This window comes from Pogona vitticeps, chromosome 2 (assembly GCF_051106095.1).
Source record: "Pogona vitticeps strain Pit_001003342236 chromosome 2, PviZW2.1, whole genome shotgun sequence".
Lineage (NCBI taxonomy): Eukaryota > Metazoa > Chordata > Lepidosauria > Squamata > Agamidae > Pogona > Pogona vitticeps.
The window spans coordinates 138,681,968-138,702,069 of record NC_135784.1 but is presented as its reverse complement, the minus strand read 5'-3'; the positions used below and the strand labels follow the sequence as shown (position 1 = coordinate 138,702,069).

The 20,102-nt window shown below is 39.5% G+C and overlaps 1 protein-coding gene across 13 annotated transcripts in view; it reads left to right on the top strand.

Moving 5' to 3' along the window:
- Positions 1–20,102, top strand: part of SPAG9 (sperm associated antigen 9) — a 120,408-nt gene that overhangs the window by 74,435 nt on the left and 25,871 nt on the right. For all 13 annotated transcript variants that reach the window (XM_072990632.2, XM_078384237.1, XM_020814977.3 and 10 more), the window contains 8 exons: positions 50–180; positions 2,906–2,962; positions 4,648–4,821; positions 5,785–5,914; positions 9,643–9,738; positions 10,590–10,757; positions 14,178–14,349; positions 19,381–19,608. In XM_072990632.2, coding sequence (XP_072846733.2) covers positions 50–180; positions 2,906–2,962; positions 4,648–4,821; positions 5,785–5,914; positions 9,643–9,738; positions 10,590–10,757; positions 14,178–14,349; positions 19,381–19,608 — 1,156 coding nt within the window. The remainder of the gene's footprint in view (positions 1–49; positions 181–2,905; positions 2,963–4,647; positions 4,822–5,784; positions 5,915–9,642; positions 9,739–10,589; positions 10,758–14,177; positions 14,350–19,380; positions 19,609–20,102) is intronic.

Below are 20,102 nucleotides of genomic sequence, written 5' to 3'. Positions count from 1 at the left end.
ATATCTGATGTGATATGTTAAACTTGCTTCCCCCGCTTTTAATATGCAGAGTGACATTCCAACTGCTCAGAGGAAACGCTTCACTCGAGTTGAGATGGCCCGTGTCCTGATGGAAAGAAACCAGTATAAAGAGAGGCTGATGGAGCTCCAGGAAGCTGTGCGATGGACTGAGATGATACGGCAAGTACATGTTGTTGTGCTTGTGCTATGTTGGAGATAAAGCACCTCAAAAGCTTTTCCTTCTAAAGAAAATGTTTCTTTCTAATGTAATACATGTTTTAAAAAATAATTCAGTTACTAATATTTTATTATGAGTCACAGATAAACACGTTGTTGTCCAAGCATAAAAGAAGTCAACAGTCACGTTCAATCTAGTTTTAATTAGTGGGAAAATGTTGTATTTGGTGCATCTGTCATTTTTTTTCAAATGAAGCAGTTTCCAGAAACGTAGCCATTTTGAAGTCTCTGGAAGAAATGAAAGATTCTTTTTGTACCCAACATGTTTACTATGGCATAAGCATTTGAGAACTTTTAAAGGCATTTTGTAAGAATCCACCTTCCACAGGGGCATTGTGTGAATTGGTTTGAGCATTGTATAACTTGCAGGTATGTGGAAGGTGCATTCATTATAAATAGAAATGTGCTGTAGTTTGTTCTCTGATAAGGCACCAGCTCTAATGGTCTCACATCATTACCTATGCTCACTAGGGTTGATGGACCCTCATTTGGAGGGCCACATATTGCCCGATCCTAAAGAATCTCCTACCATGTGAGAGTCAGGTTCTCAGCATCTGGGGACTAAATAAGGGATAACATTTTGAAACAGAGTATTGGGTACAGAGTACTAGCCTGTGGGCTGTTGGCTCTATTTTCAATTGATTTTTTTAAAAAATAGAATCTGCTTCAGAGTGTCTCTGGAGAAAGCCCTTGTGGTTAGGGCAGTGTATGGCATGCAGAAGTAGCAGTATCTAGACAGCAAGTGGAAATTCTAATCCTACCAAGCTGTCCTCACAGTTAGAATCTTAGCAAAAGGATAGTGGGGTGAGATTATTCCATTGATCATATTGAAAGGCTAGATGTGGAAGCAGTGGGGTCTGTGCCTCTCTATAGTTCCTGACTAAATGTACACCGGCAGTCCTGTTGAGTGCTCCTTCATTCTCAGAGTATGCATGGGAATCCTGTTGTGTATCCAATGGCTCTTTGCTTGTTAGTTTACTAGTTCATTTAATATCTGGCTCTAAAGTATCATTTATGTGTACTGAGTGTGCCAGGCTGGAGTGAGTGCATGCACATGAAAGAAAGAGTGAGCGAGCTGTATATAACATGTATAATACACCTTATGTGCAAAGATTACTCGGTACCAGATTTTCTTTTCTTGTTTTGGTAATGGCCACGGGATGGGATAACTTGTTGGTTTTTTTGCTAGGTTGCTGAATATTAATTTGGGACCAAACTGAACATAATGGTGACAGATTTCTGTATGTTAAATGTAAACATGCCCAAATCATGGAATGTGTGTTGTATCTATTCAACGACTAAGGGACAGGAGAGAACACATCCCTCAGTGTCTACTTCTCTCTAGAGATACCTCTGACATGGTGATACAAATATGAGGGCAGACTGCAGGGAACTTGCTCAGATACCTTTTGTCCCCTTAAGAAGAGATCCTTCTCTCCCTTATTGGCTTTTTAGTTTGGCCTTTTTAACTTATCAAAACACTCTATTCTGCTGCCATCTAATGGCCTGATGTAATTGCTGTGTCTTAGTTGTAACTAGTAATTACATTTGTACATCCGTTTGTGGCTAAGTTGGATTATTTTGCATTAGACAGATTTGCAGCCACATTCTAGAATGAAACCGTTCGACTTCTCTTGTGCGCATGGCTGATTCAGTGTCTGCAGGCAGAGCTGTGGGTATTTGCTCTTGTTCTTGCACTGGACAACTGTCTTTTGTACAAGACAGACGAAATGGTAATCAGGTGGCAAATGTTGTTCTTATGGGCAATGCAACCATGTGTTTGACATGCAGACAACATTTTGTCTTATTTATAGCTTTTACAATACCACTCTTGTGTGGAGCTGTTTTATCTTTTCATTATAATTGAATGCTAGTGTGCTTTGCCAGTGGAAGGGAGGGGGCAGATCTAAATGTCAAATAGATTTGTTAGGAAAACTATTTTTTTTCTTTTCCTCTCTGCCCTTCTGCTTGTATTAAACAGAAGTTCTCTTGAGGATGGATTTTTAATGACCTTGATCACACTATTAGATTTTAAAAAACCATTTTCACATGGGATGAATCAGAGTTTGAATAAATACTATTTGAATGCTGCTTTTGCTAAATTTTGGCTTCTCTTCATGCACAAATGTGCTGATGCACAGTTCTTTCATAATCTCTGATCCTTATTTAGAATCCATTTGGAAAATAATATGTTATGGAAGCTTTGCGTACAAAACACATTCCTCTTCTTTAAAAAACTTTATGGTATAGTGCAGTGTTTCCCAAGGGGGTCACAGAGCATTTTCTGAGGTGGTTTCAGGTTGCCTTATATGTGTTGTAGCCCTTGTTAAATAATTCCTTCCTTGCGCGGGATATTAAAGTTAGTGTGTGCGTGAATGTATGAGAACCCTCCCTTTGGAGGAGAAAGAAGCCTCTCTTGAGGAGGGAGGAAGCCTCTAATTTCTTAAGGAGGGAGGACTTGCCCTCATTAAAAATGCATTTTTGTGCAAATGTGGTAGGGGTCGCAGGTTACTTGGCTGTTATAAAAGGCGGTCACAAAGGTTGGGAATCATTGGTATAGGGTTTTAATATTGAGCACTATCCTATTGTTACTTAGATATGAAATGTAGAACATTCTAGGTCATCTCTGCTCTTGTTGCTTAACTAATTAGCTTTCCTCCCCCTTTAGGGCATCAAGAGAAAATCCAGCCATGCAAGAGAAGAAGAGATCAAGTCTTTGGCAGTTGTAAGTATTCAAATTTTATGATGTATTTAGTTTTTTCTTTAAAGTAAATATTTTTCTTTCTTCAGTAGCAAAGTGACTGATAATCACAATTTTTTTCTTTTTGCAATCTAGTATGCCAGCTGGGTAAGACCGATCTTAAAGACAAATTGTATCATAAGATGCATCTTGCAATGCTCATGCACTTGGCTGAGAAACATAATTGCCTAACTTAATTAAGAAATTTTAAAAAATGTAGACACCCCAATTCCAATCGAATAATTTAGAGTTTTCTGTAGCAGTACTGATAAAATAAATAAGGATACTGTAGCAGTAGTTCTGTGCTTATTAAAATAAACTGAAATATGTGTAGCTTTGTTGTAGTTTGCATATAATTTGGCTTCACCAAAGATTTTTTGCAAATTGGTAATTCAAGCTTAATATTCTTACTAAACATAAGAACACGAGAAAGTACTAAAACTGTGATGAGAGATGGCTTTATTGGAAAGCCTTTTCTGTTGTCAAGAGTTTTTATTATCGCATGATATAGGGATATTTTAGTACCCGGTTACCTGATAAAAGTGGATATGTTTGTACCGTTATAGGGTTGACATGTTGAATAGTTCAGTTGTTAAGATTTTGTTTCCTGAAGAATAGTGGCTCTGTCTTCCTCTCTTTTTTTAAAATTGCAACTCACATTCTGAACCTAAGCCAGTATTGCTCAACTTTACTTTCAGATGTAGAGAACTTTGACTGAATTTTGTACTCCAATGAAGTTATACTCTGTTGCATACACATGGTGCTTAGATTATTACAATGTGCAAACTATCTCATGTATAGAGATTACTTTCGAGTGTATATACGTACACACTGCACAAGTACATCAGCTTGATGCCGGTTCAGTTACCATGGTTCCATTCTGTAAAATCATAAGATTTGTAGTTTGGGGAAATACTTGGAATTCTAGTGCATTCCCCCATCACAGCAAGGAATTCTAAGCATCTCACCAAGCTACAGATCCCAGAATTCCATAGGGTAGACACACAGCAATCGAAGTGGTATCAAACTGCTATAACTACATTGTGTGATTAAATTGTAAGATAGGTCAGTAGTGCCACCATGTTGTACAAGGAAGTGAGACATAGACTACATCTTGCCTTGGTATGTCCAATGCCTTCTGATTACTTCAGTGGTAGACGTTGGAGTGCTCCATTTGTAGTTTTCAGATCCCTAGAGTGAAGGTTGAAGTCCAGAAAATCCAAATGGCGCACCCCAGTAGATCTTTGCTTTACATGTTGGCTAAGCTGAAATGCATTTCAAATTCTCGGTGCCAGAGTCTGATTTCTGTGAGCCAGCATGATTTTTTTTTAAATGCCAGCCCTACATTCACATAGAAAAATATCTCCACTTCTAATATCATATTTAAAAATATCTAACCACTCTCCAACCCTTGTCCACAGGGATGTTTATTTTGTCTGTATTCTTGCTTTGCAAGCGCATGGCATAACTTTAGTGAGTGTTATAAAGAGATGCTATTGTCCTGACAGTGTAGCTGTACTCAACAATTAATGGCTGCTCTTTTGGGGTCTCCCCCCCGCTACTCACCCTTAATTATATGTTTTGAATAAAGTAATTTGGAAAATGCTATATGAACATATGATTTGGTGTATTTATATACTCATATGATCCTGCTTTTTTCTTTTTCCTAGTTTTAGCAGGCTATTCAGCTCATCAGGCAACACTGCAAAGAAACCAGAACCACCCGTTAATGTTAAATACAATGCACCTACTTCACACATCACCCCATCAGTCAAGAAAAGAAGCAGCACTTTATCTCAGCTACCAAGTGACAAATCAAAAGCCTTTGATTTCCTCAGTGAAGAGTAAGCCTTTTTTTGCTTGTGAAAAGGGTGCAGAAAAAAGGGTGCAGAAAGTTATAAAACTGGCTAAACAACCAGCCATTCTAGCATGTATATTGTTAGCATATAACAGTAAAAATAACAACACAAGCTAAATTTGTAACAGTGCATACCAGGGTAACAGAAGTTGATAATATGTTGGCTACTAGAATTCTGTGAAGTTGTTAGTTTTGCTGTATGGTTTAGACTAGAGGCATGGTAAATATCTGTCTCATGACAGTATTTTAATATATAGGATTAAGCCCTGTCCATTAGAACTACAGGAGTACCTTGTTTTACAAACACCTTTGTTAATGTAATTTTTGGTTTATGAAAGAAAAATCCATTGAAAATAATGCCTTGGTTTATGAATTTTTTTTGTAATACAAAGCAAGTTTCCCCAGGATGCATTGTGCCTGGGAGGTGTATAGCACCAACCCTGTACATGTGTTCCTATGTGAAACCGCATTTCAGTTTGCGATTTTTTCACAGTACTGTACATAACGTCCCAGAGAACGCATTAAATTCGTAAACTGAGGTACACTTGTAGTCCAAAGCTACAGACCTGGTGGAGGATTTACAGAAAACAGGGAGTATTCTAGCCCCATAACCCTCTGTTGCCATTTAAATAGCACTTGTACACAAAGAAGGTGGCAAGTTTTGAGAGGGAGGGCCTCCTCTATCTGTGAGCTTTGTCCAAATGAATTGGAACCCTACAAAATCAGTGAGGGATCTCTGCTTCTGGCTTGTCACCCTCTACATTTAGGAGGGGAAAAAAACAAGGAAGGGAATAAGGTTAAAATGATTTCCCTTTTTCAGTTGAAAATGATACTGATGCCACACATGATAGACTGCTACTTTATCACACACTTACCACATACATGCTACTTGATTCTAATATAACTTGTGCTCAGAAATCCTCCTGGCCTTTCTTTCTCTTTTGCCCAGGACTGAGGCCAGCCTTGCCTCACGCAGAGAGCAGAAGAGAGAACAATACCGCCAAGTGAAAGCACATGTTCAGAAGGAAGATGGCAGAGTACAAGCTTTTGGTTGGAGCCTTCCTCAGAAATACAAACAGGTATTGTGTTTGGATAACTGAATATGCCCATTGGATGTTAATCTCCTAGCACAGCAGAGATAAAAAGCACATTTTTATTGTGAGTTCGTAGCTGTTCTTTACTGCTCATGTGTTCCTTTAGCATGAGGAGATTGGGATGGTTGGCCACTGAATACTTTTCTGTTTTTGAGATATAAAAAATATTGTTGAAAACCCTTTGTAGATATTACAGTGACCATAAATGCTGTGACACAAGTCATTGTGTAAACTATTATATTAAACAGGGTTTACAAAGGGTTTCAAAAGCCTGGCATAGCATTGTTACCTTCCTACTGGTGTAGCTTTGTAAAAAAAATAGTGCGACGTGTTTCCTCACAATGCTGGAATGGCCTTTGTTCCTTTAGGAGTCTTGCCTTCTATGCCAGTTTGGAAGGAAAGTGTTGGAGGAGAGAGATCGTATGTTGGAAGGGGGCATACTTGAGATCTAATCACGTTTACTGTAAACCTGAAATCTGGAAATATTTTAAGCCAGTAAGTTAGGCTTTTGTGCCCTGCTTGTGAAAAGTCAGCATTTTTTCCCATTTAAACACAAATGTCACTTTTCATGGAAAACCAAACTAGCAAGAAAAGGTCACTGAGCTGTAGAAAGAGTGGGACGGCTGCCTGTTCAGCCTTCATTATAATGGAATGTTCTTGCTGAACATTTTTCTTGACCTTTGAAAAACATTTTGTGCTACCTTGTATGCTTTGAGCTACAAAATATTTTGAGAATGGTGAAGATTATATAATATATATTTGTATACTTTTTTAATATACAGTACTGCCCCTCTGAGAATAGGGTAATAACTAGTCTCTTAATCTCCATAGCTTTTGATTTTAAAAGAGAACCTCTGGTCCTGTTCACCTCTCTGGAAGTCTAGTATTTTGGTAAACCTACAAAAACCATAAATGTGATTGTGGCAAACTGCCCTGTATGATTCCAGAAACTTTTTGGCACAGAGGAAAGAATCTGACTCTTTTTGGTGTGAGGAGTGTGTCAGTAGTGCAAGGACTGATCAGCTCAGTGCTCTGCAGTCCAGAGTGTAGCCGGAGATGGGTGCTGGTTTAAGTTAGCAGAGTTTTGTTTCAGTTCAGGCAGTCCAGTTAATTCAGACAAAGACAGCTTCTTCTGACACCAAGTGTATTTACAGTATACCGTGGTGCCTTGACTTACAAACGCCTTGACCTAAGAACATTTTGACTTACGAACAGCTCCGTTTGCAAAATTTTGCTTTGACTTGCAAATGGAGCTTTGACTTACAAATGGAAAAAAGCAGGGAAAGGGATGGGAAATTCAAATACAGTGGTGCCTCGCTTAACGAGCACACCGCATAATGACAAAATCGCATAGCGATCCGTTTTTCCAGATCGCTAATGCGATCGCTTAACGTTTTTTAAATAGGGCTAAATTCGCTTTGCGAAGACCGGTAAGCGTTTCGCTTACCGATCTTCGCAAAACGAAGCCCGATGATCAGCTGTTCGGTGGCCAAAATGGCCACCAGAAGCCCGGAAATGGCCCAAAATGGCCGCGCGCAGCGTTTTCGCGCCCTTGTTAAGCGAGGTGAGGGCGCGAAAATGGCTGCTGGCCATTAAGAAGCTTCGCTGAACGGTGAGTATTTGGCCCATTTGGAACGCATTAAACCATGTTTAATGCATTCCAATGGAAATCCCTGCCCTGTTCAACGATGCTTCAGCATAGCGAAGGTTAATCCGGAACGGATTAACCTCGCTATGCGAGGCACCACTGTAGACTATTGGTGGCGAAGAGGCTGCTTCTTTGTAGCTCTTTCACCCCAACGGTTTGGGAAAGGGATGCGGCGGTGGTGGTGGGGGTCTGGCCGGGAGGTGAGGACCCATCTCAGCCAGGTTCTGGCTCCTGGCGCTGGGTTCGTCCATGCTGCTTGCTTCGTGGCCAGAGTCTGGGAGGTAGAGCCCAGCTGGGCAGCAGTGGCAGAGCCCAGGCCAGGCAGTGGTGGAAGCCTGGGAGGGCTCCCCGAAGGCTCCCACTGCCGGCGGTTTCAGTGGCGATGGAAACCTGGGTGGGCTCCCGGAGAGCTCCCACTGATGGCGGTTTTGGCAGTGGAGGAAGCCTGCGCGGCGGCAGAGAAAGCCCAGGTTGGCTCCCAGAGAGCTCCCACTGGCAGTGGTCGCGGGGATGGTGGAAACCTGGGTGGGCTCCCGCCGATGGCGGTTTCGGTGGTGGTGGAGTCCCAGGTGGGCTCCCAGAGGGCTCCCACCAATGGTGGCTTTGGCAGCGATGGAGCAAGTATGGCTGCTGATTACCATAGGCCTTGTTCTGCCTTAGTGTGAAAATTATCCTTGATAATGGGACCAGTGGCAAATAGGCCCTTGTGTCAGGGACTAAGTTGGCAAGGTATGCTGGGGCTCGGACAGGTTTCTGTAGGATATTGATTGCTAGTGAGACATGTACACATTGCTTGCCCCCCTCCCAAATATGTCCTATCTTTTTCTATAATAGAACAACTGCTTATTCCTAAGACAGCCAGGTGTTGTGTGACTGCAATATTATTACTTGGCTTGGTGTTGTAAGACTTCTCCCCAGTTCCTTCCTGTGATTCAGCACGCAAATGCATAACTGGGAGATTCCGTTTGAGCAAGGGAAAAGGATGGAGGGAGATGGAAGAAGAAAAGAGGGTGGGTGGGTGGGTGCTACCTTGTTCTAAGGGGCTTGTCACAAACTGGAGCACAGGGAAGATGATGCTGGTTTTACGTAGATTAAAAAAAACCTGACAAAATGTATTGAATGATGGACACTCTATTAGTCATACTGTGCTATGAATGCCTCTGTCACACCAGTCTGAGAGGAACATTCAAGGCAAGTATCAGTGCTCCACTTGGGCTGAGGGGGCAGGCGACAGTGGGATGTGGAGAAGCTGATCAAGTGCCTAGAGTGAGATAAGAGTGGCTGGAAGGAAAGACCACGACCGCTGGATATAAAAGTATGGTACCCAGTATGTAGTGTGGGCGACATGATTGCCCTTTGTTTCCGTGTTAGTTAAGAAGGCTGTAGTTATAACTGTCACTGATATTTTGACCTATGATGTAGTAAATTATGAAAGTAAATTAATACAGTGTCATTGTGTCATGGTGTGCAACATGTGTGGACATTCAGTGCTCTTAGCACATCCCATTTGTATGAAACCTACTTGAAGATGGGAAAAGAGGCAATAATACATTCTCCAGACCTGTAAAAAAACCTTTTTTACTTTTAAGTATAGAAGTCGGACCAAGGTGGAAGAATATTTCGACCTGATGTATAGATGGTCCCTGGTAGATAGTGTATTCAATTCTTATATCTTTCTGGTTTATATTGTTGCCAAAAGGAAGGCCACTATGAGTGAGAGCAATATAATTGTTAGAGACTGGCTGAAACCCTTTTGCTATTTTACATAGGTGGAAGGCAAACAGCATAACATTCACTAAAGTATAGCTGGCAATTAATGACTTGCTGCCACAATTCTTGGGGGTCCATGCACCCATTGGCTTAGCATGCAATCAAGCATCCTGGAGGAGAACTCATTAACTGTTGGCTAAAAGTGAGTGAATGTTGCCCATTTGCTTGCTTCTTCCATGAAAAAACAGCAGGGTTTCAGCCACTGAAATGGAGACTCGGTCAGGACCTTGAGGACTTCTTGCAGGCTCCACGTTGTAAACTCGTGTCCAGTGTTGCTTTCTTCTCTGCTTTTTAGGTTGTAAATGGTGGTGGTCAGGTTGATAACAAAATGAAGAACTTACCAGTGCCTGTTTACCTGAGACCACTTGATGAAAAGGATGCATCCATGAAGGTAGATCTGTTTTCTTTTCTTTCTTTGTACTTCACTAACAAAACATATGAAATTTGTCCATTTTAAATCAAGCCTAAATCTCTGCAAAAGCAAGTTGCATCCCTTTCTATCCAGTGGTGCTTCCTTTGCTTTGGATCATATGCTGACCTATAAGAAGCAATGCTAAAAGATACAAAGCAAAAGTTCTCTGCAAGGAATAATATTCTTTAAAAGCTGTCAGATCATCAAGGCTCAAAAATACATACACAAAGAACGAAAGCTACTCCACAGGGAAAGAAGCCAGCCCGGTATGGTATAGCTAGAATGTGAAAATAAAAAACTGCCCACCTTTAAAAATGGATGGAACCCCAGGAAAGTCTAGCCCCCGGCTGTGTTAGTAGAAGTCGCTTAATAGGCTACAGACTGGGATTGACAGAACCAAAGAAAAAGGACGAAAGTGGTATTTTTGCTTATACTCCTTTGTAAGTGTGGAAAAGAACAGCACTTTCACACTTACATCTGTCTCTGCAACATGTATTATGGAAAATATGGCCAGCTGCCCCGGATGTTGCCTGTCATTGGGTGAAAATTATCTTGCATCATTATTAATCATTTTGTGGTACTTTTGACATGAAAAAGAAAGATCTCTTTATAGGGATACCTTTTAGCCTCCAAGTGGTGATAGTATAGTTTGACTTGTAGATTTGTACACAATAATGTTTTTAAAGATTTCTGACTGTTAAATACAGCTACACTGAATTCATTCACATGATGCAGATTGTTCTAAAAAGTTGGTATCTGTCACTTCCTTTCATAAGACGTAATACCCTAATTTTACCAAATGTTTTTTATAAAGTTCTCTTTTGTTCAAGCTGTGGTGTGCTGTAGGAGTGAACTTATCAGGAGGGAAGACGAGAGATGGGGGCTCAGTGGTTGGCGCCAGTGTGTTCTACAATGATGTAACAACTGTGGATGTGGAGAGCAGCAAACAGAGAAGTGCATCGCAGAGCAGCTTGGATAGATTAGATCAAGAACTCAAGGTAAGTCCAGAAATTAAATCAAAATGTAAAACAGTTCTAGAAGCCTATTAACACTTTGTGCTATGTAGTATTTTTTAAAAAAGAATTGGTTGTGAATTTAAATAAGTACCTAGTGTTTGTCTGATGGTTCTTGGATCGTCAATAAACAATATTCTATCACAAGATAATGTTTCATGATCAGTTAGCTCACTTGGTACCAGTTCCTCAAACCTAGAACTCTTCCTATATTATGTCTACATATTATCTTGAAAGATGTGGAATATACCTTTTTTTAAAAGTGCAAACAAATACAACATGTTTTTAAGGCCCATATATGTAATAAAAAGACAATTGACAGTAGCATAGGCCAGGGCAATAATGGAGGTAGTCAAATGAAGATAAAACTGATAATTGATCAATCAGTTAAAGCAATCCTGCCAGAAGTCTTGGAAGGGATGGCACATGAGCATTGATGATAAACAGGCCCCATATTTCATAAAAGTGAGAAGTGTATTTCCCTTGTCTAAGTGAACTGTTTGGTTAGTTTGCCCATTAGCACTGCTTGCTGAATATTAGCACACAAAACTGAGAATGCTGATTGACAAAGTATGATTATAACACAATTATACATCAAACATGAGTTTGCATTATGACAACAAGCCTAATGCTGGACATAAAGTTGCCTTTTGATTTGTTATTTTGCCAATTTCTCTAAAAATCAATTCCCAAAAGACACATTCCTTACTGCATGATCGCCACAGGTGAGAATATGAACCAATTTCCCCACACACCCTCCAATATTTGGAATTAAAAGTATGATTGATTTTATATAATTGTATGAGGGTGAGGTACAGTTTGTGGAGCAATTTGTAACTTGTGGTCCGTCGTTTTCAAGGACGCTCATCTAAAAGGGCTGCTGGATCTATTTGGACTGCCAGATGTCATAAGAATCAAAGTGACAAGGTCACTTTCTCATGCCAGTTTAGTACCTTGGGAATTGTGCTTATCATTATGGAGAAGACTAGCTCATCAAAAGGGGGTTTTGTTCTAGAGGCATGCAATTTCACCGAAGAAATTGCTGTGAAATCAGCAACTTGGATCAACTACAACCACAAAGGGCAGCCCCACTTCCCAGAAACTGTACCCTCAACTGAGCTATGGTCTTTGAACTGTCTTCTATAAAAAAGATATTCCAATAATCTATATACAGTGGACCCTCTACTTACAGAATTAATCCGTATTGGAACAGTGGCTGCAAGTCGAAAAGTCTGTAGGTCGAGTCTCCATTGACCTATAATGCATTGAAAAACGATTAATCCCATAACTGGCAGTTTTTATTCTATTTTTGTTCCATTTTGGTTTTTTTCTGGTCTGTAAGTCGATTCTCCGTCTGCAAGTCGAATCTAAATTTTGCGGCCAGAGAAGTCTGTAACTCGAAAAGTCTGTAAGTTGAGCCGTCTGTAAGTCGAGGGTCCACTGTAGGCCTTTGTATTTCCATTTTTTGCATCTGATTTTTTTTATTATGATAAAACCGAGGGTAAGCAAGGAAAGGCTCCAACAGATAAGGTGAAATTATAAACTTATGAAACCAAAAAATATCTGTACAACTTTTAAAGGTATTCCTTTAAGAAAAAAACGGGGTTGCTCTTTTTAACATAGCCTTAGAGCCCTCCAGTGAAAAGGGAGTCCCTCTGACACAGATCTAACCCTTGTATTTCTAGTGATAGCCTTATTGTCAACCACTAGGCTTACTAATTGTTAAAAATGAAAAGCTGAGTGAGAAGCCCAAAGGTGCACGTTGTTGAGACCTCCTAATTTCTTAGATGGTGAAAAACAAGAGAATTAGGAATTTCTAAACATTTACAATTATGTGTAAATTCCACAGTCAGTTTTGCTATAATCTGAAAAATGTGTCTAGAATCAGAACTGAAAGGCCTTGCAAAAGATACGTAACTTGGAGTAGAATGCTGATTTTAAATGCCGCTATGAAAGGTTGCATTTCGACCACTCTAAACTAGTTCTGAGAGTTTGTTAAAAAATGGCTGTGAAAGTAGTGAGACAGAAGGAAATGTCTCTTTTGGACATTTTAAAACCCCAATAGGCTCCTGTGGGGAGATGCAGTCCTTCAGATAGTCTGGATGGGGAGGTACAGATATTCAGACTCTCTAGATGGGTCATGATGACAGTTTGGACAAGAAAACAAAGTAACTAGCTATATAAAACTGCTTGATTTCTTCAGTATAGTTCGTGAATATGTATTCTGAGTGAAATTTATATACAGTGGTGCCTCGCACAACGATTGCTTCATACAACGATGAATTCACACAGCGATGGGTTTCTTTGAGAAATTTCCCCCATCGTTTAACGATGTTCTCTATGGGGGAATTTCACTTAACGATGTCCCTTTTTCGCTCCTGTAAAAGTGTCTTAAACTGTTAGAACCTGTTTTAAATGCTTGCAATCGTTAGCCCACCTCCTGAACCCTATGCAAACTTAATTTGGTGTTGTTCTGAGTCGTTAATTTTTGGTGATTTTTAAAATTCTCCATTGAAAGCCTTTGAATGGTCCGTTTAAAGGCTTTCAATGGAGAAAACAAAAAATCACCAAAAATTAACGACGACTCAGAACAACACCAAATTAAAGTTGCATAGGGTTCAGGAGGTGGGCTAACGATTGCAGTCATTTAAAACAGGTTCCAAACATTGTAAGACACTTAAAAATGAGCGAAAACGGACATCGGAAAGGACTTCAAAAGCACTGAAGCCGGCTTCAGTGCTTTTGAAGCTCTTCCGTTTTCGCTCATTTTTAAGTGTCTTACAATGTTTGGAACATGTTTTAAATGCTTGCAATCGTTAGCCCACCTCCTGAACCCTATGCAAACTTAATTTGGTGTTGTTCTGAGTCGTCGTTAATTTATGGTGATTTTTTGTTTTCTCTCTCATTGAAATGCATTGGACGGAGAGTTCAATGAGGGAAAAAGAAAAAATCACCAAAAATTAACGAAGACTCAGAACAACACCAAATTAAGTTTGCATAGGTTTCAGGAGGTGGGCTAATGATTGCAAGCATTAATCTGTTCCAATTGGAACGGATTAACTGGTTTTCAATGCATTCCTATGGGAAATGGTGTTTCACTTAACGATGTTTTCACATAACGATTTTTTTAATGGAACCAATTAACATCGTTAAGCAAGGCACCACTGTATGTATAAAAATTATATGGGGAGTATTGCATGTGTAAAAAACTTTATTATTCATATTATACAATAATTCTGGTCATAAATACATGTTTAATACTTTCTGTATTGTACTTGCAATGAATAGATCTGGCAATTCATTAGATGAACCTTCCCTTAAAAAAGAGTTGGATAAAGCACGCTTCAAACATATGCTGCATAACTTGTAGATTTATTTGGTTTGGTCTTGATTTTTCCTATCTAGGATCAACAGAAGGAACTGAAAAACCAGGAGGAGCTATCAAGCCTTGTTTGGATTTGTACCAGCACCCATTCTGCTACAAAAGTCATCATTGTAGATGCCAACCAGCCAGGGAACATCCTAGACAGTTTCATTGTTTGCAATTCTCACGTACTCTGTATAGCTAGTGTGCCAGGTAAGATGGGCAGGGTTGCTGTGGGCGGATTACTGTTTCCCCACTACCACCACCATACCTGTTGTAGTGATATTGCTCATTCTCAACTTCTGTTGAATTCAACCAAACAGTAAACTATTCTCAAGTGGCCATAATGTTGAAATTGTCCAGTACAGTGCGTTCAGACTCTGCTGCTTCATTCTTTATAATATGTATCTTGCTCTATAAAGGATAAAAATCCTCCACATCATAGTTTTTTAAGTTTTAAAAGGAGCCAAATGTTGGTGTTGTAACTCATGGAGCAGAGCTCTGGATCTCCTTTTTGCAAGCTATCCTGTATGGAATTGATTCTCTGGGCACTGTATAGCTGAAGACTTAATTCTGTTAAATTGTTGATGTAAATTATTTCAAAGAATCCACTTCCTCTCGGGAGGAATGGGCAGCTAAGAACTAAACCTCCGTGTCGCGGATATGGTAAACAACTTTTAAAATGCATTTCTTCCTTTTGAAGACTGTTTTTTGCTACGTAAACCTTCGGAGGGAAAGATAAGGAATGTGTACATCTAGTTAAACTCTTTAAAGACTGTGTTGATTTAGAGTGGAATACTGGTTTTGTTTTTGAGTCTGATAAGCTGTTAGAGTTTTTAGAGCCCTGCTTCTAATGAGAACTTCCGACAACGATATTCATTCCTAATGATTCTTCTCTATGCCAAAGAGGAAGGGCGAAGCTGTTAAAATTCCTGCTTGGCAAGAGATAAAACTTCTGACAAGCCATCAGATTGCAGCCTGGAATGCTTGAGGAGGGTGGAGGCTGCATTAGAAAAAAAAAGAGTCAGAGAGCAAAGTCTCACCATCCCAAGCTGTAGATAAGCAAGAAGCAATGGACGAAGTGACATGGGTTGTGAAGGACACATCCTCTAAAATGAGTCAGGAGTTTGAGCAAGCAGCGAGACAAGCCAAGTGTATTGAAATGGGCATTAAAAACTTCAAGATCAAGTCGTAGGAATGACACAGGCATTGAAATTTGTCAAACAGAAAATTAAGGAAGTGGGAGACAGGGCAGAAGCAAATGAGACCAAGATAAGCAGGTTGGATGAGGGAATCAGCAAAACAAAGAAAAAGCTGATTTATCTGGAAGAGAATTCCAGAAGGTCCAACATTAAAATAATGAATTTTCAATTGCAACATGGAAAAGACCTCAAAAAAGAAATTAAAATGTGGGTTAACTCCATAATGGGCACACAACACTTGGATGAACAGGACACAGAAAGACCTCATTTTGTTGGTAACCCCAAAAGCCCAACGACAAGACCAGTGGTGGTGAAGTTTTTTAAATTATACAAAGAAAAACAATTAATGAGAGAAATTAAACAAAAACAAAACCAGCTGGTCTACAGAGGCACTAAACTGCAGATTTTCCTAGAGTTAAGCAGTGACTCTTTAAATTGGAGAAAATCTATGAAGCCTATTGATCAAAAATAATTTCAAATACCGGAGGAGGAGCTTCGTCTTGGTGAAGCTAGCAGCTCTCGGGAATAGCTCCCGGGAAAAGCTAGAACCACTTCGGTCTGGGACCCTCCCAGAAACGGGGGGGCCAAGGAAGAGTCAGGAGAGACCCTTCTGCAGCAGCTGGTGAGCCACAGAAGTTAGAAGATTGGGCAGCAACTCGATTTTTCTTTCTTCTGGAAATTCACGTCAGCACAGAGGAAGACGGGCGCCATTTTTGGCAACTAGCCAAAGACAGCTCCATTCGCCGAGAATAAGAAAACAGAAGCACGGCGAAAGTATACATCAAAGTAAGTGGAAGCCCTTGTTCTATGAAAAACCTCATTAAATAAAGAACAAGTGATTGTGTGCAAATTTATGACCAAATGAGATAAGGAGCGGCATTCCTAGCATACCAGCTTTTACTCAAGCTGAAGGTCGAGTCATTTCTAAAGGAACAGCCAGGCAGAAATAGCTCGTGTCTCCATTAAAGGAGAAAAAATAACTCTTGAAGAATCAACTGACAGGCTTTGAAAAAATAAATTCTGTTGCAAGCTGTTCACTTTGGACCCTTTTCCTCTTTGGATATATATATTTTAGACTGTGTGGGACTCTGCTTTCCGTGGATAATATATTTGCCGGGACCCTGATTGCTGGACTTCCCTTTTTGGGGGAGGAGAAGGAAGCCTCTGGAAGTAAAAGGGAGAAGAACGGACTGTGAGCTGTGAACTGGGGGCTATGTGGTTTGAACTGAACTGGGATCTTGACAAATGACATTCTAATAATAGAGTCTTGCCGGGTGAAGGTTAAAACAAACTTGGAGAAGAGAAAAGAAGGGAAAAGAAGAAGCAACCGGTCTGAAAGTTATCAGCGACGTGGAAAAGGACTGGACTACAAAGACACTTGAGAGATTCGTGTTTTAGATTCCATCTGTTACTTGAATGTACCTGCTATCTTATTGCTAATATTGTATAGTTGCAAGGTGAAATATTAGAAATATTGGATGTGTATTGGGGTAAAGGGGAGAGGGAATTTTAAGTGAAAATAGTGGAAACAGAAAATGGAACCTCCCCCTGAGAAAATTACAGATCGGTGGCTAGACTGGAAAACCTCTTTTCAGATGTCACTGTTGCAAAAATTCATGCAGGTAAATTATTATATTGACCAGATGGAAGACGTGATTGGAGGCTCTAGGGGAGGGAAGGTAGCGGAGGTTAAATTACACCAAAAAGAGATCTCAGAACCGGCTGTATTGATGAAGATATCAGATAATATACAAGGGATGGAGGGCCACCCAGTAAGCGATGTAGCGATAGCAGATAAGAAAATTGAGGTTGAAAAGCAAACTTTGAATGATATTGTTCCCCCTTTTAAAATATGGAAGAAAAAAGAGTCGCAGAAACAAAACAAGCACAGGGAGGAAAGGGGAGGGGAGAGCAGAATTTATATTATTTTGGGTCTGTTGAGTGTATTCTCAAGAAAAAAGGAGGGTGAAAGAGGGGATATATTTCACAATTGGCCTTGGTGTTCTGATGCTGTGGGAATAACATAGATTTAAGCTGTATTACACGTATAAGTTGAAAGCTAAAGAGGTTAATAAATAGACAAAATAGTCAAAAGAAGAAGAAGAAAAAGAAGAAGAAAGATGAACCTTTATTGGAACATGAATAGATTAGATGTTTATATACTTGATATGAAAGATTGAATGATTATGCATTTGATGTTTTCTTATTCTCAAACCCTTTTTCCATCCCCCCCACTGCCCTTTGCCTTTTGTATTCCTTCCCCATTACCCAATAGTTTTGAAAATAAAATTAAAAAAAAAATTCAAATACCAATGGTGTCGTCCTGTTTTTTTGAAAATTTGGAAAGATCAGGTTCTGTTTAAAATGTACTCATGTGAAGAAGGTAATGACCTGTTGAAGGTGTGCACACTCTGGCAGGAGGAAGATGAAGGTCAGGAGTTAACTCCGACTTCAAACAAAAAAACAGAAGGTTGAAGCAGAAAGGAGCAGATTCCTAAATTGTTAGAAGACAGACTACTTGTTCTCTCCCCCCTTCTAAATCTTTTAATTTTTTTTTTACTTTTACTTCTCTTTCCTTCATTAATTTATATCGATTTTTTCACTTTCTTTCTAGTCTTTAGTATTAACTATACTAATTATATTAATAATAGATAGCAACAGTAATAATAAAACTAAAATTGGTTGTGGGTTTTTCGGGCTCTTTGTCCATTTTCTGAAGGGTATTCTTCCTAACGTTTCGCCAGTCTCTGTGGCCGGCATCTTCAGAGGACAGCACTCTGTGCTCTGGTGTAGTTGGCTTGGGAGTGGAGTATTTATGGCTGTGAGATGGGCTTTTGTCTTTTTCTGTGGATGGGTGATTAGTGTGTCTTGTTGTGGGTGTATTGTTGAATCACCCAGGTTCGTAATAAAAGTATTGCCCCAAAGGGTCCCATGCATATGGGGGTGCACTGTGTTTCAGATTGTATTAGTATTTTGTATTCTTGTATTTGTTTTGAAAATTTAAAAATTTAAAAAAATAAAATTACAAAGAATCCAAAATGACAGTCTAAATTGGCCACAGGTTTGTGACCTTTCAGCACTTGAACACTTTCCTGTTTTACAGCACAAGGATACACATATCTATGCAAACATGAGGAGCATTGAAGAAGAAAACAGTGTTTTGTTTACTTTTCATTTTGCTAAGCGTCTTTCCATATTTGAACCTCCACATGAAAGATTGTCAACCAAAGCACACAAAAATGTAAAAATGTTTGCATATAGACTTTTGTAAAATTGCAATTTGATGTGGGAACAATTTGTATTGAACAAAGAAGGTGAAAAACCAAGAACAGTAATCAATGGATGTATCGGTTCTTACCATTAAATTCGGTGGGAGTTACATAGTTGTAAATCTGAAAGGATAGGATCCAAACTTAGAGTTATTAGCTCTTCTGTATTTTACCACACAAATAAAATCAAACAAGTGTTAGGAACAGCTTTAATGTCTCTAGATCTAGGAAGTAGTTGCTCTGTTTGAACCTGTTATATTAAACATAAAACATGTTACAGTGGACCCTTTACTTACGGAATTAATCCATATTGGAATGGTGGCTGCAGGTCGAAAAGTCTGTAGGTCGAGTCTCCATTGACCTACAATGCATTGAAAACTGATTAATCCGTAACCGGCTGTTTTTGTTCCATTTTTGTTCCGTTTTGGTTTTTTTCTGGTCTGTAGGTCGATTCTCCGGCTGAAAGTCGAACCTAAATTTTGCAGCCAGAGAAGTCTGTAACTCGAAAAGTCTGTAAGTCGAGCCGTCTGTAAGTCGAGGGTCCACTGTACTTGTTGCCATTTCTTAATACCCAATTTTCAAAATCACTTTTTAAAATTATTCAGCTGGTAGGTAAGTTAGATGACATCATGCTTTAGTTCTGATAGAAAAATGCACTGTTTGGTTTCTTTATGGTAAATTACAGGTGTTTTACAATGATCTTTAATCTTTGAAGGGCATTGAACTACTTACTATATCCAAATTAATGAATGCAATATGCTGTTCTGTTTCAGGGGCTCGGGAAACTGACTATCCTACAGGAGAAGAAGGGTCACAAGAAACAGACTCGGGTGTTGTGGATAAATCATCCCTGTCTGGCAGTATGAATAGCAACAGTTCCACAGAAACAGACAGTCTATTAGGAGGAATCACAGTAGTTGGTTGTACGGCAGAGGGTATTACAGGGCCTTCTGCTGTTCCCAGTGCCAACGGTGCCTCCCCTGATGTGAATAAACAGCCAGGTGTGAAATTATTTACCATTTTATTCAAAGTACATCTTTTGTCCCCTAGAATCACTAATACAGTACTGTATTAATTTTGGGTTTATTAACAAATATTGGTCATATTCCTCAAATGGGATTATTTATTCATTTAACATAAAGCCTAGTCTTCACTTAATGATCTCCAGCTGAGAAGCATAAGAATTAATAAAATACTGTAATGTAAAATCACAATTAAAAGCTCAGTTCCCACTAATTCCATCCTAGCTTCTCTACCAGGAGGAAATAGCATGGTTATACATTTCTTCCTCTTCCAGAAACTTATGTAAGAACATGTGTCTTGACAGACTACATATAGTGAGGCACCTCAAAGGGGTAGGATACTGCCCTGTGTTCCCTACCATACACAAAATGACACCAAGAAAGAGAAAATCCCGGAAGCTGAGTTATTTTTCATTAGTTAACTACTTCTCCCCCAAATACAAAGCAGTTCGCAGAGCTGTTTTTCGACAAGC